General features: G+C 40.8%; 1 protein-coding gene across 3 annotated transcripts; it reads right to left on the bottom strand.

Moving 5' to 3' along the window:
- Nucleotides 1-88: 88 nt before the first annotated feature.
- Nucleotides 89-13261, bottom strand: LOC130310169 (uncharacterized). 3 transcript variants are annotated; one of them, XM_056552377.1, is made up of 13 exons: nt 13027-13261; nt 10802-10842; nt 9611-9682; nt 5679-5723; nt 5130-5177; nt 4297-4404; nt 3146-3199; nt 2880-2999; nt 1739-1786; nt 1570-1653; nt 1163-1396; nt 756-1035; nt 89-257 (listed from the first exon to the last, which is right to left on the bottom strand). In XM_056552377.1, exons 2-11 carry the CDS (start codon nt 10835-10837, stop codon nt 1190-1192), a joined length of 822 nt encoding a protein of 273 aa, XP_056408352.1. In that variant the 5' UTR covers nt 10838-10842; nt 13027-13261; the 3' UTR covers nt 89-257; nt 756-1035; nt 1163-1189. The 3 variants fall into 3 exon arrangements, with proteins under 3 accessions (XP_056408352.1, XP_056408351.1, XP_056408350.1); XM_056552376.1 differs by having other exon boundaries at nt 895-1035; nt 3146-3202; XM_056552375.1 differs by having other exon boundaries at nt 3146-3202.
- Nucleotides 13262-14175: the final 914 nt, after the last annotated feature.

The raw sequence follows: 14175 nt of genomic DNA on the forward strand, positions 1-14175 counted from the left end.
TTTTGGGAAATGTAAGTACTGTTACGATTCATAAAGATACTTAGATGCACAGATAAGTAATAAACAATGATTTTATTAATTTCAGGTCCCAAAAATGTTAAGTCCATAAATGAGGAGAGTGTAATGAGGACAAGTCCCAGCAGTGCTCCTCAGGGAACAGGTGCAGCGCAATAGCGAGGACAGGTACGTTTATGACCAAGGCCACAATCTTGCTCTCAGCTTTAGCTGTTTATCCACTGGTTTCATGAATCGTTATGCTAGAATAAAGAGAGACAAAATATATAAGGGAAAATTAGAATTCATACAGATATTTCTTTCTAGAACAGAGAACAGTCCCCATTATTATATTTTATATACTCATTCTATGCTTCTACAATGTAAGAGAAAAGCCAGACCCAGCCTGTTATGTGGGGGAAGGGCAATGTGAGAATATTTGAAGGAAACGGGGAGTGGGAGGAGTATAGCAGGGAAACGGTTGTTATATGGCATGGGATCAGGTGGGCATAATTCTGCTTGCCCGGTTGGCCTGTGTATTTTGTGGTCAGATGGATTTCCCTATATAATGGTTTCACAGGATTATTTGAGGCAATATCTTGGTCAGCTTTATTACATGTAGGTTCCCCTCCTGCCCTTAACTATATATTTCCAAAGACTGAGACACATTTGGAATTCAGTGTAGAGAGGTCCTGTATATTGTTGCAGTTTTTGCAAAGGAAAACACCTCAGAGTCGGCTGTACACCACAAATATGTGCACCTTGTAGTCCTTCAGTAACGACAGTCCATGTGGTTCACCATCTACAGGATAGCCTAGATTGTGGACATGATGCTCTGTTCCCAAATCAATAAACATCCCCAAAGTGATACAAAGGTATAGAAATAAAGCAGAACGGCACTTTTCAATAGGTCTCAATCCTTTTATTATGGACATAGCGGAGTACACAGGCTTCACAGGGCATGTCCGGCTTCTACTGGCCCTCAGTACTCTATCGCTTCAGAGAGTCCCCCTGGCAGGAGGGAGATGTTCATAGATGTTTCTGGAAAAGAAAACAGATATTATTTATAACATTATTTATGACGAGTGCTCGATGTCCTTCACCGACCACAAGAGGATTGTGATATTACTGTGTGAGTGTAGAGATGTCAGCAATAACCGGCACTTACCTTGGACTCTCTTTTTTTTTTTTTTTGTCAGTGCTGTTGCAGGGCCCTCCGTAATCTTTGGGCCGCCTTCATAAGTCTCGATCTAAGGTTTCTATATAATCTCATGAATGGCCTCGATGTTATGGTGCAGTTGAAGGCACATGTAATGTTTATACTTATTAATTCCTCTGCTGATGTTGCTTCAGATGGTCTGCCGACATGACTGCGTGTGACCACCAGATTATCTCTATGTGCCTGTGGTGAATAAAGTGGTTATATGTTAGGCTTATTCTTGCATTGAAATACCACTACTCTCAGCATGTCCGGTCAGCCAAAGGCTGTCTGGGTATGCTGAGAGTTTTAGTTTTGCAACAGCTGGAGCCACACTGGCTTATAGACATAGCTCCATGTATTTGTATAGTACGTACCTCGCGGTCTGAGCTGTACCACTCACACATGGCCCTATACTCCGGCATTGAGGCCAACTCAGGCATGGGACCAATGAACCAATCCTAGTATAAGATGCCAGAAGAAATACACCTTATTAGATATTATTCTTATTATTATATTACATATTATTTATGAGAAGAAACTGACCTCCGGGATGACTTGTCCTGGGTATCTTACGGAGTACCTTGGTTGTGGCTGAAAACATAAAAGAGGAGACATTAATATTACATAGTAGAGTGCTCTCTGGAATATACAGTCGGCCAAGATCATGAAATTAAAGATTCCTGGGGGTCCTGAGTCCTTCAAAGAGGCCGGAAGAAGCAAGCACTAGTGTGCTTCTTTTTGCATTAGATTTGCAAATTACTTCTATTTAAAAATCATAACCCTTCCAGTACTTATCAGCTGCTATATGCTACACAGGAAGTTCTTTTCTTTATAAATTTCCTTTCTGTCAGACCACAGTGCTCTCTGCTGACACCTCTGTCCATTTTAGGAACTGTCCGGAGCAAGTATGTCATCTGCCACTTCATTTATAGACAATGGGGCTAATGTATAACCAGGAGTGGAGAACCTCTGGTAAGTCTGGCCTCAGCCTTCGGCTGGATCCTCACATTTTTTGCCTATGTGGCACACTACTAGAGGAATTGGCCCATGTTAGGGGCATGATGGAGGAGACAGACACGGGACTTTCTACCCTTAATCATAAAACCCAGGCTATATATAGAGGAGCCCAGTGTATGGGGGTGTCCTGATTCTCCTACAATAGTAGATATCAGGGGATTAAATGATCTGATATGTGTAGCCTAGCTCCAGCTATGGGATTCATCTTAGGCTATGTTCTCAAGGAAAATCTCTGCGTGAACATTGCCCCTGAGAGCGGAGCGCCGGCATAACATACTATTCTTTCTGCGGACACTGGAATTTAATTTCACGTTTAAGGTACGTTCCCACCTGGCGTATTTTGCTGCGTATTTGCTGCATATTTGCTGCTGCATATTTTCTTTCCCATTGACTTCAATGGGAAATAAAATACGCAGCAGCAAATATGCAGCAAATACGCAGCAAAATACGCCAGGTGGTAACGTACCCTTAATGTTTCTGGTGCAGAAATTCTGCCCTCTGAACAGAGCGGCAGGATCCAATTGAATCTAATGGGACACTGCTGCTGCGGAATCTCTGCGGAATTCCCTGCGGAAATTCCGCCGTGCAAACATAGCCTTACACAAAAAGTCATTGGCATTATACAGAAGTGTTATATAAAAAAGGTAAATGAATGAAAAGGGAATACCTGATCACTGATGCTGCTGATCGAGCCGATAGGACAGATGGGACTGTTAGGACGGATGGGGCTGATGGGACTGTATTCATCCGAACTTGTTGTTTCCTCATCTGATGAAGAACTATCAGTCTGAGTATAATGGGAGATAAAGGAGAGGTCCAGGGTTACCATATGTGCTATTGTTATAAGGCAGATATATAACAAACAGGGTGTTCTACACAATAAATTAATGAAATAAACATTACATATAAACAATATGAAAAGTATAAACTAACCAGGGAGCCAGGACAATGAAGAAAGATGTGCTGAGGACACTGGGGTGCTGGGACCTGCTAAGAAAATACGGGAGAAGATCAGATAAAAATCAAAAGAGTGTTTTATTAGTATTTTTAAGCTAAAGATGAGCATAGCCTTAGAATAGATAGATAGGTAGATATAAGATAGATAGATAGACGGATAGATCGGTGGATATAAGATAGATAGGTAGGTAAATATAAGATAGATAGGTAGATTTTTTTTTGAAGAGCCGAAGTGCGTGCTCCCAAATCACCCAAGTGCAAGTAACAAGTGCAAAAGTGTTCACACAAAAACCGTGCACAAGGATGCGGTCCATTGCAAGCCCTTCTCTGAAAGGAGAGGCCCCCCAACTAAACCAAACCCTTCGCCTCCGGGCCATAAGACACCTGCGATGTTCCAGGTACAATGTCCCCTTTGGCTTAAGCTACTCAGGGACCGAAAAGTGTTCCCGGCGGGCAACTAGGCGTTAACCAGATTGCCACCAAGGAACCAGTAAAACCGGTTTGGAACTCATGCTGAAGCAGGAGTACCACAGGGTATGGCAAGGAGGTGAGGAACCTAATGACCACACACTCACCTCCCCTAGACTGGCAGGAGGGACACCCAGAAGGGCTACCGCATACTACCAAATCCTTGTGACACATAAAGAACACAAACGTGAGCACAGTGACAAAAACACATAATAGAAATAAGTGAATGATCTATAAAAATCCTCTGCAGATCAAGAGCCAGAAGGCCGGAACGCTAGAGGTGAATGCTCAGAAGAATGAGAGAAAAAAGTGCGTGCTTCGTGCCATCAGTCAAGTGGGGTAGCCAATCCCAAGTGAGTTCCGGCACCCTGGGGTCACCACTCCCAGGGCACTTTTGCACCTCGGCCTTCACTCTACTAGAACCTTAGGGCCAAATCCAGATGGCGCAGGTCGCTTCAGGCTCGGCCGCCGGATGCACATGGCTTACCCTGGTACACCTGGACTGTTCTGTGTGGTTCCCATCTCCTGCCTTGGTGGTCTCCCACACCGCCAACTAGCTAAAGAGGTACTACACTTGATCTTAGCCAAAAGGCCAAGAAGCGATTTGGCATTATACATAAGTGTTACATATAAAAGGTAAATGAAAGAAAAGGGAATACCTGAAGGCTGATGCTGCCGATGGAGCTAATAGGACTGTTAGGACGGATGGGGCTGATGGGACTGGATTCATCCGAACTTGTATCCTCATCTGATGATGTGCTATCAGTCTAAATATAATGGGAGACAAAGGAGAGGTTTTGTTATAAGGGAGGTATAAAACATAATGAATTAAATAAACATTACAAATACATTTTTTTTAAGAGCCGAGGAACGTGCTCTCGAATCACCCAAAGTGCAAGAAAAAGTGCGAACGTGTTACACTAAAAAATGTGCACAAAGGATGCGGTCTATCGCAAGCCCTTCTCCGACAGGAGAGAGGCCCCCAACAAACCTTACCCTTCGCCTCCAGACCAAAAAGTACCTGCGAGGTTCCAGGTTCGATGTCCCTTTTTGCCAAAGCTACTAAGGGACCACATATGCTCCCGGCATCTCCCTTGGCGTTATCCAAGGTATCTGCCCGCAGAGCCGTTACTGGTTGGTAACCTGCCCAAGCAGATAAATAAATAGTAAAATATCCAGTAAAAAGGTTCAGCAGCACACCAGAAGAATTGCAAATGGGGATTTTTAATGTCCCATGTTCAGATACAACGTTTCAGCATGAGATGCTTGAGAAAGGCAGTGGGAAACTGCTGAAACGTTGTATCTGAACATGGGACATTAAAAATCCCCATTTGCAATTCTTCTGGTGTGCTGCTGAACCTTTTTACTGGATATTTCTATACTGTCTGCGACCGGGACTGTTTAAACTAGCCAGCACCCACCAACTACACTTTACTCTGGCTGCGCTGCCTCAACATCCGTTTGCTAAATAGAAAAATACATAGATACAAACCTCAGAGATGGTAAACTGGGCGAGCTGACAGGTAACTCTTGGGAGAACCTGAAATAGAAGCATCAATAAGTTTAAAGGAAAACGATCATTCTGTTCCCCCATACTGAACTCAATACACTGGGTTATAGTGCGGGGGAACAGGAGACGATGCGGGGTCTCTGACTAAGATACGTACCTGCAGCTCGGAGCAGTGTCCCTCTGATGGTCCGCTTCTTTCTTCGGTGAATTGCGCACAGGAGGCGGGCCTACCAGGGGAGCTTGAATATTTCATGGGCGCTGGTCACGTGAGTGGTTGCGCCTACTGAGTGCTCACATGACCAGCGCTCATGAATATTCAAATTCAACCAGCGGGCCCGCCTCCTGCACAATTCACTGAAGAAAGAAGCGGACCTTCAGAGGGACACCACTCCGGGCTGCAGGTATGTATCCTAGTCAGAGACCCCACATCGGTCTCCTGCTCAGATGTGAACAAAGCCATAGTCATTTCTTCTTGCCAAACATAATGAAGTAATAAGATATAGATAGAAGGTAATGCAAAGAGAATCTAACCTGTACGCTGTCCTCAAGGCACTGCCCAGGTAGATGTGCCGTAACCTGTAAGACAAGATGGGAGAATATCATATAAAAGTCCTATATAATATGGGAGAATATCATATAAAAGTCATATATAATATGGGAGAATATCATATAAAAGTCATATATAATATAGGAGAATATAATATAAAAGTCATATATAATATAGGAGAATATCATGTCAAAGTCATATATAATATGGGAGAATATAATATAAAAGTCCTATATAATATGGGAGAATATCATATAAAAGTCATATATAATATAGGAGAATATAATATAAAAGTCCTATATAATATGGGAGAATATCATATAAAAGTCCTATATAATATGGGAGAATATCATATAAAAGTCCTATATAATATGGGAGAATATAATATAAAAGTCATATATAATATAGGAGAATATAATATAAAAGTCCTATATAATATGGGAGATTATCATATAAAAGTTATATATATATCTGTCATCAGCCTTCTCTTGTTATGCCTGATGAAGCTGCGCATGCGCAGCGAAACGCGTTGCATTTAATAAATCCATATCATATCAAAGTCATATATAATATGGGAGAATATAATATAAAAGTGATATATAATATGGGAGAATATCATATAAAAGTCCTATATAATATGGGAGAATATCATATAAAAGTCATATATAATATAGGAGAATATAATATAAAAGTCATATATAATATAGGAGAATATAATATAAAAGTCATATATAATATAGGAGACTATCATATAAATGTCATATATTATATTAGAAACTATCATGTAAACATCATACGTTATATAATATGGGAGACTATCATATAAAAGTCATATATAATATAGGAGACTATCATATAAATGTCATATATTATATTAGAAACTATCATGTAAACATCATACGTTATATAATATGGGAGACTATCATATAAAAGTCATGTAAAGTATGGGAGAATATCATATCGGCTTCAGATGTTATATAATATTTAAGACTTTAACCTCTTCGGACGCAGGGCGTATGCAGTTTGCTGTCTGGGCATGCTGGGATTTGTAGTTTTGCAACATCTGGAGGGCCACAGTTTGAAGATCACAGTACAGTGGTCTCTAAACTGTAGCCCTCCAGATGGTTAAAAACTGCAAATCCCAGCATGCCCAAACAGCTGTCTCGGCATGCTGGGAGTTGTAGTTGCATACATCCAGCTGTTGCATAACTACATCTCCCAGCATGCCCTTCGGAGATCAGTACATGCTGGGAGTTGTAGTTTTGCAACAGCTGGAGGCACCCTGGTTGCAAAATAGTGAGTTAGGTAACGGAACCTAACTGAAGGTTTTCCTACCAGTGAAACTTCTTTTGCAACAGCTGGAGGTTACATTCACACCGGCAGGTTTACACTAAGTTCCCTGCCTCAAGTTTGAGCTGCGGAAAACTTTCTGCCGCATCGTAAACTCCTAGCGGGGAACTCACTGTAAACCCGTCAGTGCGAATGTACCCTAAAAACACTACACTAACACATAATAAAGGGTAAAACACTACATATATACCCCTTATACTGTCCCCCCCCCCCCCCCAATAAAAATAGAAAACATATCGTAAAAACAACAACTCCCAGCATTTCTGGACAGCCACTGACTGTCCAGGCATGCTGTGAGTTTAGCAACAGCTGGAGGCACCCTGTTTGGGAATCACTGGCGTAGAATACCCCTATGTCCACCCCTATGCAATCCCTAATTTAGTCCTCAAATGCGCATGGCGCTCTCTCACTTTGGAGCCCTGTCGTATTTCAAGGAAACAGTTTAGGGCCACATATGGGGTATTTCCGTACTCGGGAGAAATTGAGTTACAAATTTTGGGGGGCTTTTTCTCTTTTTACCCCTTATGAAAACGAAAAGTTGGGGTCTATATCACCCGGTTAGTGTAAAAAAAAATAGTGTTTTTACACTAACATGCTGGTGTTGCCCCATACTTTTTATTTTCACAAGAGGTAAAAGGAAATAAAGACCCCCAAAATTTGTAACGCAATTTCTCATGAGTACGGAAATACCCCATATGTGGACGTAAAATGCTCTGCGGGCGCATAACAAGGCTCAGGAGTGAGAGTGCACCATGTACATTTGAGGCCTAAATTGGTGATTTGCACAGGGGTGGCCGATATTACAGCGGTTCTGACATAAACCCCAAATAAATAAATACCCACATGTGACCCAATTTTGGAAATTACACGCCTCATGGAACGTAACAAGGGGTATAGTGAGCCTGAACACCCCACAAGTGTTTGATGAATTTTTGTTAAGTTGGATGGGAAAATGGCAAAAACATTTTTTTTTTACTAAAATGCTGGTGTTACCCTAAATTGGGTAAAAAATTTGAAATGGGGTTACAAATTTTGGGGTGCATTTTCTCCTATTACCCCTTGTAGAGATGTAAAATTTGTGGAAAAAACTGCATTTTAGTGGAAAAAAATTTAAATTCATTTACACATCCAACTTTAACTAAAAGTCGTCAAACACCTGTGGGGTGGTAAGGTTCACTGTACCCCTTGTTACATTCCCTGAGGGGTGTAGTTTCCAAAATAGTATGCCATGTTACAAATATTGGGGGGCATTTTCTCCTATTATTTCTTGTAAAAATGTAAAATTTTTGGGGAAAACTGCATTTTAGTGGGGAAAAAAATTCATTTACACGTCCAACGTTAATGAAAAGTTGTCAAAACACCTGTGGGGTGTTGAGGCTCACTGGACCCCTTGTTACATTCCCTGAGGGGTGTAGTTTCCAAAATAGTATGGCATGTGTTTGTTTTTTTTTTTTTTTTTTTTTTTTTTTTTTTGCTGTTCTGGCACTATAGAGGCTTCCTAAATGTGACATGCCGCCCCAAAAACCATTTCAGAAAAACTCAATCTCCAAAATCCCATTGTGGCTCCTTCCCTTCTGAGCCCTCTAGTGCACCCACAGAGCACTTCACATACACATATGAGGTATTTCCTTACTCGAGAGAAATTGGCTTAAAATTTTAGGAAGATTTTTCTCTTTTTACCCCTTGTAAAATAGATTTTGAATTTAACTTTGCTGCTATTCCTGTGAAACACCTAAAGGGTTAAAGGGGTATTCCAGGCAAAAACTTTTTTTTTATATATCAACTGGCTCCGGAAAGTTAAACAGATTTTGTAAATTACTTCTATTAAAAAATTTTAATCCTTCCAATAGTTATTAGCGTCTGAAGTTTTCTGTCTAACTGCTCAATGATGATGTCACGTCCCGGGAGCTGTGCATGATGGGAGAATATCCCCCCATTATCTTCATCTGATCTGACAGCATGTGAGCATACCTTGATACTGTCTTTAACAATATTTAAAATATTACAAACCAGAATAGAAAATAAATGTAAAAAAAAAATTTGCTGTTGTGCACCCATTTCTGTCTAACTGCTCAATGATGATGTCACGTCCCGGGAGCTGTGCAGTTCCTATGGGGATATTCTCCCATCATGCACAGGTCCCGGGACGTGACATCATCATTGAGCAGTTAGACAGAAAACTTCAGAAGCTAATAACTATTGGAAGGATTACAATTTTTTAATAGAAGTAATTTACAAATCTGTTTAACTTTCCGGAGCCAGTTGATATATAAAAAAAAGTTTTAGCCTGGAATACCCCTTTAAGGTGAAAATGAGCTGCGTCCTTAAGGGGTTAAATATGATATAACTTTATATAAAAATAATCCTATAACTTTATATGTTGTACAGTATAGGAGACTCTCATAAAGGGCACTGAGCCTGTATAACAATGGGTTAAGACTGTATGGCTCCGAGCCCCGCAGTCCAGGCCCCGTACCAGTGTACATGAGTCCATACAGAGGAGCCCGATACAATAATGGGGGTATTCTTCTTACTATAACACATATATGATGACAGCAGACAGTACCTCAGCGTTATTCTCCATCATTTCATCAGTAGGTGAAGAAGGTGGAGGTGGTGGTTGTCTCCTCATATTCTCCTATAGTGAACATAGAAAAGAGGAAGAAAAGATCAGAAACATGAGAACATTAAAGGGATTATCCATGAATACAAAAACAGAGCTAATTTCTTTCAAAAACAGCTCCACATCTGTCTCCAGGTTGGGTGTGGTATTACAACTTGGCTTCATTCACCTCCATGGAACTGAGCTGCAGAACCTACCCCAACTTGGAGACAGACGGGGAGCGTTTTTTTGGAAAGCAATTAGCTCTGTTTTTCTGTTCCTAGATAAGCCCTTTAAAGGGGAACTCCGGTGTAAAATATTATTTTAAATCAACTGGTGCCGGAAAGTTATACAGATTTGTTAATTACTTTTGTTTAAAAATCTTAATCCTTCCAGTACTTATCAGCTGCTGTATGCTCCAAAGGAAGCTGTGTAGTTCATTCCAGTCTGACCACAGTGCTCTCTGCTGACACCTGTGTCCATCTCAGGAACTGTCCAGAGCAGGAGAGGTTTGCTATGGGGATTTGCCTCAACTGGAAAAAAAAACTACACAACTTCCTCTGTAGTATAGTAAGATTATTAAATAGAAGTAATCTACAAATCGGTATAACTTTGTGGCACCAGCTGACTTATTCTCCACCGGAGTACCCCTTTAAAGAGAACCGACACATAAAAGATTACCAGTGTATATAACAGTATCCTGTTAGATCAATATACATACAGGGATATTATCTCTATCAGTTTTAGGCTACAGCAGTGGTCTCCAAACTATGGCCATCCAGATGTTGCAAAACTACAACTCCCAGCATGCCCAGACAACTAATGATACCCGGGCATGGACCATGAATGTTAAGCAGATTACAGTCTGTCTATACCTGATGCCAGCTCACTAGAGGATGACCAGACTGTATGAGTAGAATGGAGTCTGTATAAGGGATTTACTGATTCTCTACACCAGTGTTTCCCAATCAGGGTGCCTCCAGCTGTTGCAAAACTACAACTCCCAGCATGCCTGGACAGCCAAAGGCTGTCCAGGCATGCTGGGAGTTGTAATTTTGCAACAGCTGGAGGCACCCTGGTTGGGAAACCCTGCTCTACAGATATGTTATAGAAGCTACAAATATCTAGATAGATGATTCAGATAAGACAAATTACCTCATCGGGGGAGTCTCCTCTTCTCCAATTATCCATTGTGACTGAGGAAATAAAAATAAAATCATCTTAATAATATAATAAAACAACAAATAAATACAAATTCTGTAGTGTCTTTAAAGGGGTACTCCCGTGGAAAACTTTTTTTTTTTTTTTTTTAATCAACTGGTGTCAAAAAGTTAAATAGATTTGTAAATTACTTCTATTAAAAAATCTTAATCCTTCCAGTACTTTTTAGGGGCTATATACTACAGAGGAAATGCTTTACTTTTTAGATTTCTCTGATGTCACGACCACAGTGCTCTCTGCTGACCTCTGCTGTCCATTTTAGGAACTGTCCAGAGCAGCATATGTTTGCTATGGGGATTTTCTCCTGCTCTGGACAGTTCCTAAAATGGACAGCAGAGGTCAGCAGAGAGCACTGTGGTCATCAGAGAAATCTAAAAAGTAAAGCATTTCCTCTGTAGTATACAGCCCCTAAAAAGTACTGGAAGGATTAAGATTTTTTAATAGAAGTAATTTATAAATTATTAATGTGATATTTTGTTAGGATGGAAGTGCCATTAGGGCGGTCCTTAGTAAAGAGGGGAAGGGACCTAAATTGTGGGAAACAGGTGTCATTCCTCATTTATCAAATGTTCTTTAAAAACTAAAAACCTTGTCTTCTCCTATTTTATATTATCAAATGTGTGATACCTTTGAATAGGGAATTTATACAGTTTATACAGTATATCAATGTTTTCTAACCAGTGTGCCTCCAGCTGTTGCAAAACTACAACTCCAAGCATGCCCGGACAGCCTATCTCATGTGTATATCTGTTTATACAGTATATCAATGTTTTCTAACCAGTGTGCCTCCAGCTGTTGCAAAACTACAACTCCAAGCATGCCCGGACAGCCTATCTCATGTGTATATCTGTTTATACAGTATATCAATGTTTTCTAACCAGTGTGCCTCCAGCTGTTGCAAAACTACAACTCCAAGCATGCCCGGACAGCCTATCTCATGTGTATATCTGTTTATACAGTATATCAATGTTTTCTAACCAATGTGCCTCCAGCTGTTGCAAAACTCCAACTCCAAGCATGCCCGGACAGCCTTCAGCTGTCCGGGCATGCTTGGAGTTGTAGTTTTGCAACAGCTGGAGGCACACTGGTTGGGAAACCTTGATATAGGAACTTATCCAAGTTATGAGAATCACACAAAATTCCTATAACATCTCGTTATGGTGAAGTATTAGGGGGAATAGAAATGACATTACTAATGTTGTGTGTGAATGTGGCCTTGTATGAGAACTCTACTATATATATATATATATATATATATATATATATTTACTAGCTGAGTACCCGGCGTTGCCCGGTTTTTCCTTCCTAATCCTTGTTGGGGAGGAAAATAAACAAAGGAGGAAGCTTTTGACTTCCTATCCCGACCTCCTATCCCAACCTCCTATCCCGTCCTCCTATCCCGTCCTCCTTTCCCATCCTCCTTTCCCGTCCTCCTTTCCCGTCCTCCTTTCCCGTCCTCATATCTCGACCTCCTTTCCCGTCCTCTTTTCCCGTCCTCCTATCCCATCCTCCTATCATGACCTCCTATGCCGTCCTCCTATCTCGACCTCCTATCCCGTCCTCCTATCCCGACCTCCTATCCCGACCTCCTATCCCGACCTCCTATCCCGACCTCCTATCCCATCCTCCTATCCCGGTTCTCCTATCCTGGTCCTCCTATCCCGACCTCCTATCCCGACCTCCTATCCCGACCCGTAATATGTGTACCAGGTATTGAAATATCTCCAGCCGTATGGAAGTTATGTGGGAACATACATTTCCCATTGATTTGCATGGGACTTTAAACAAAAACCCTGACCCTCACAAATGGGGGTAGTTAAGGGTTAAATTAACTATCCTATATTTTAAGTGGACATATAAGTAACATATGACCAAGTATTATCGAAATATCTCCAGCCGTTTGGAAGTTATGCAGTAACATATATTTCCCATTGACTTGTATGGGACTTTAAACATAAACCCCGCCCCTGGCAAATGGGGGTGAGTAAGGGTTAAATCACCTATCCTATGTTTGTTGATGATATATAAGTAACATGTGGCCAAGTTTCATGTTAATATGTTTAGCCGTTTGGACGTGATGCTGGAACATACACACACACGTTGTGTTTTATATATATATATATACTGGGATTATAAGTAATAAATGATAAAATTCTTACCTTTGAGACAGTCACAATAATCAAGTAGTCGTGCAAGTCGCACTGTTGCGCAAAACGCGCCGCTGGTCCAGATGTTGTCACCAGAAGGAATATCACTAGCCAATAAACAGCAAGCGAAGAAAAGCTGCGCAAGTTGCGCAGTGGCGCAAAAAGCGCTGCTGGATCAGATGTTGTCACCAGACGAAACAAAACTAGCCAATAAACAGCAAGCGAAAGAAACACACACCGATCAGAGATCAAGTGCACACTGGGCTGAAATCAGCTGCGCATGGAATTACTAGCCTCCCTGTCATTATGACATCATCGATGACATCAGCATTACCTGTCATTTCTGCCTTACACAGGTCAGCCTCTACAGCCTGGACTATTCTGGCTGTGTATACACTGGATATGGCCATTTTACATAGCGCTGGAAGAAAGAGCCATAATTGTATAGAAGGGGACACCCCGCAGTATATACTTCTATATACAGCATCACTTCTAGAGATTGTATCACTGTGTGAACTGTCACTTCTGTGCTCACAGGGGGCGTCTCCTCATCATAACCCAATTCTGGAATAAAGCCGACCCGGCCATCAGCTGATAGGGGACTGAACCCCAAACTACAACTCTGGGCACAAAAAGGAATTGCTCACAAAAAAATAAATTAACCGCTTAAGGACTCAGCATTTTTCCATTTTTGCACTTTGGATTTTTCCCTATTTACCTTTTAAAAATCATAACCCTTTCAGTCTTGCACCTAAAAATCCATAAGATGGCTTATTTTTTGCGCCACCAATTCTACTCTGTAATAACTTTTTTTTTATTGTCATTTTACCCAAAAATCTACGGCAAAACCAAAAAAAAAAAAAAAAATCATTGTGCAACAAAATTGAAGAAAAAAAGGCCATTTTGTAACTTTTGGGGGCTTCCGTTTCTACGCAGTGCATTTTTCAGTAAAAATGACACCTTATCATTATTCTGTAGGTCCATACGGTTAAAATGATCCCCTACTTATATAGGTTTGATTTTGTCAGACTTCTGGAAAAAATCATAACTACATGCAGGAAAATATATACGTAGAAAAAGTGACCAAAAATACTCTATTATGGACTTTGAATTTTTTTACACGTACGCCATTGACTGTGCGGTTTTATTAATGATATATTT

The sequence above is a fragment of the Hyla sarda genome, unplaced genomic scaffold, assembly GCF_029499605.1.
Source record: "Hyla sarda isolate aHylSar1 unplaced genomic scaffold, aHylSar1.hap1 scaffold_1558, whole genome shotgun sequence".
NCBI lineage: Eukaryota > Metazoa > Chordata > Amphibia > Anura > Hylidae > Hyla > Hyla sarda.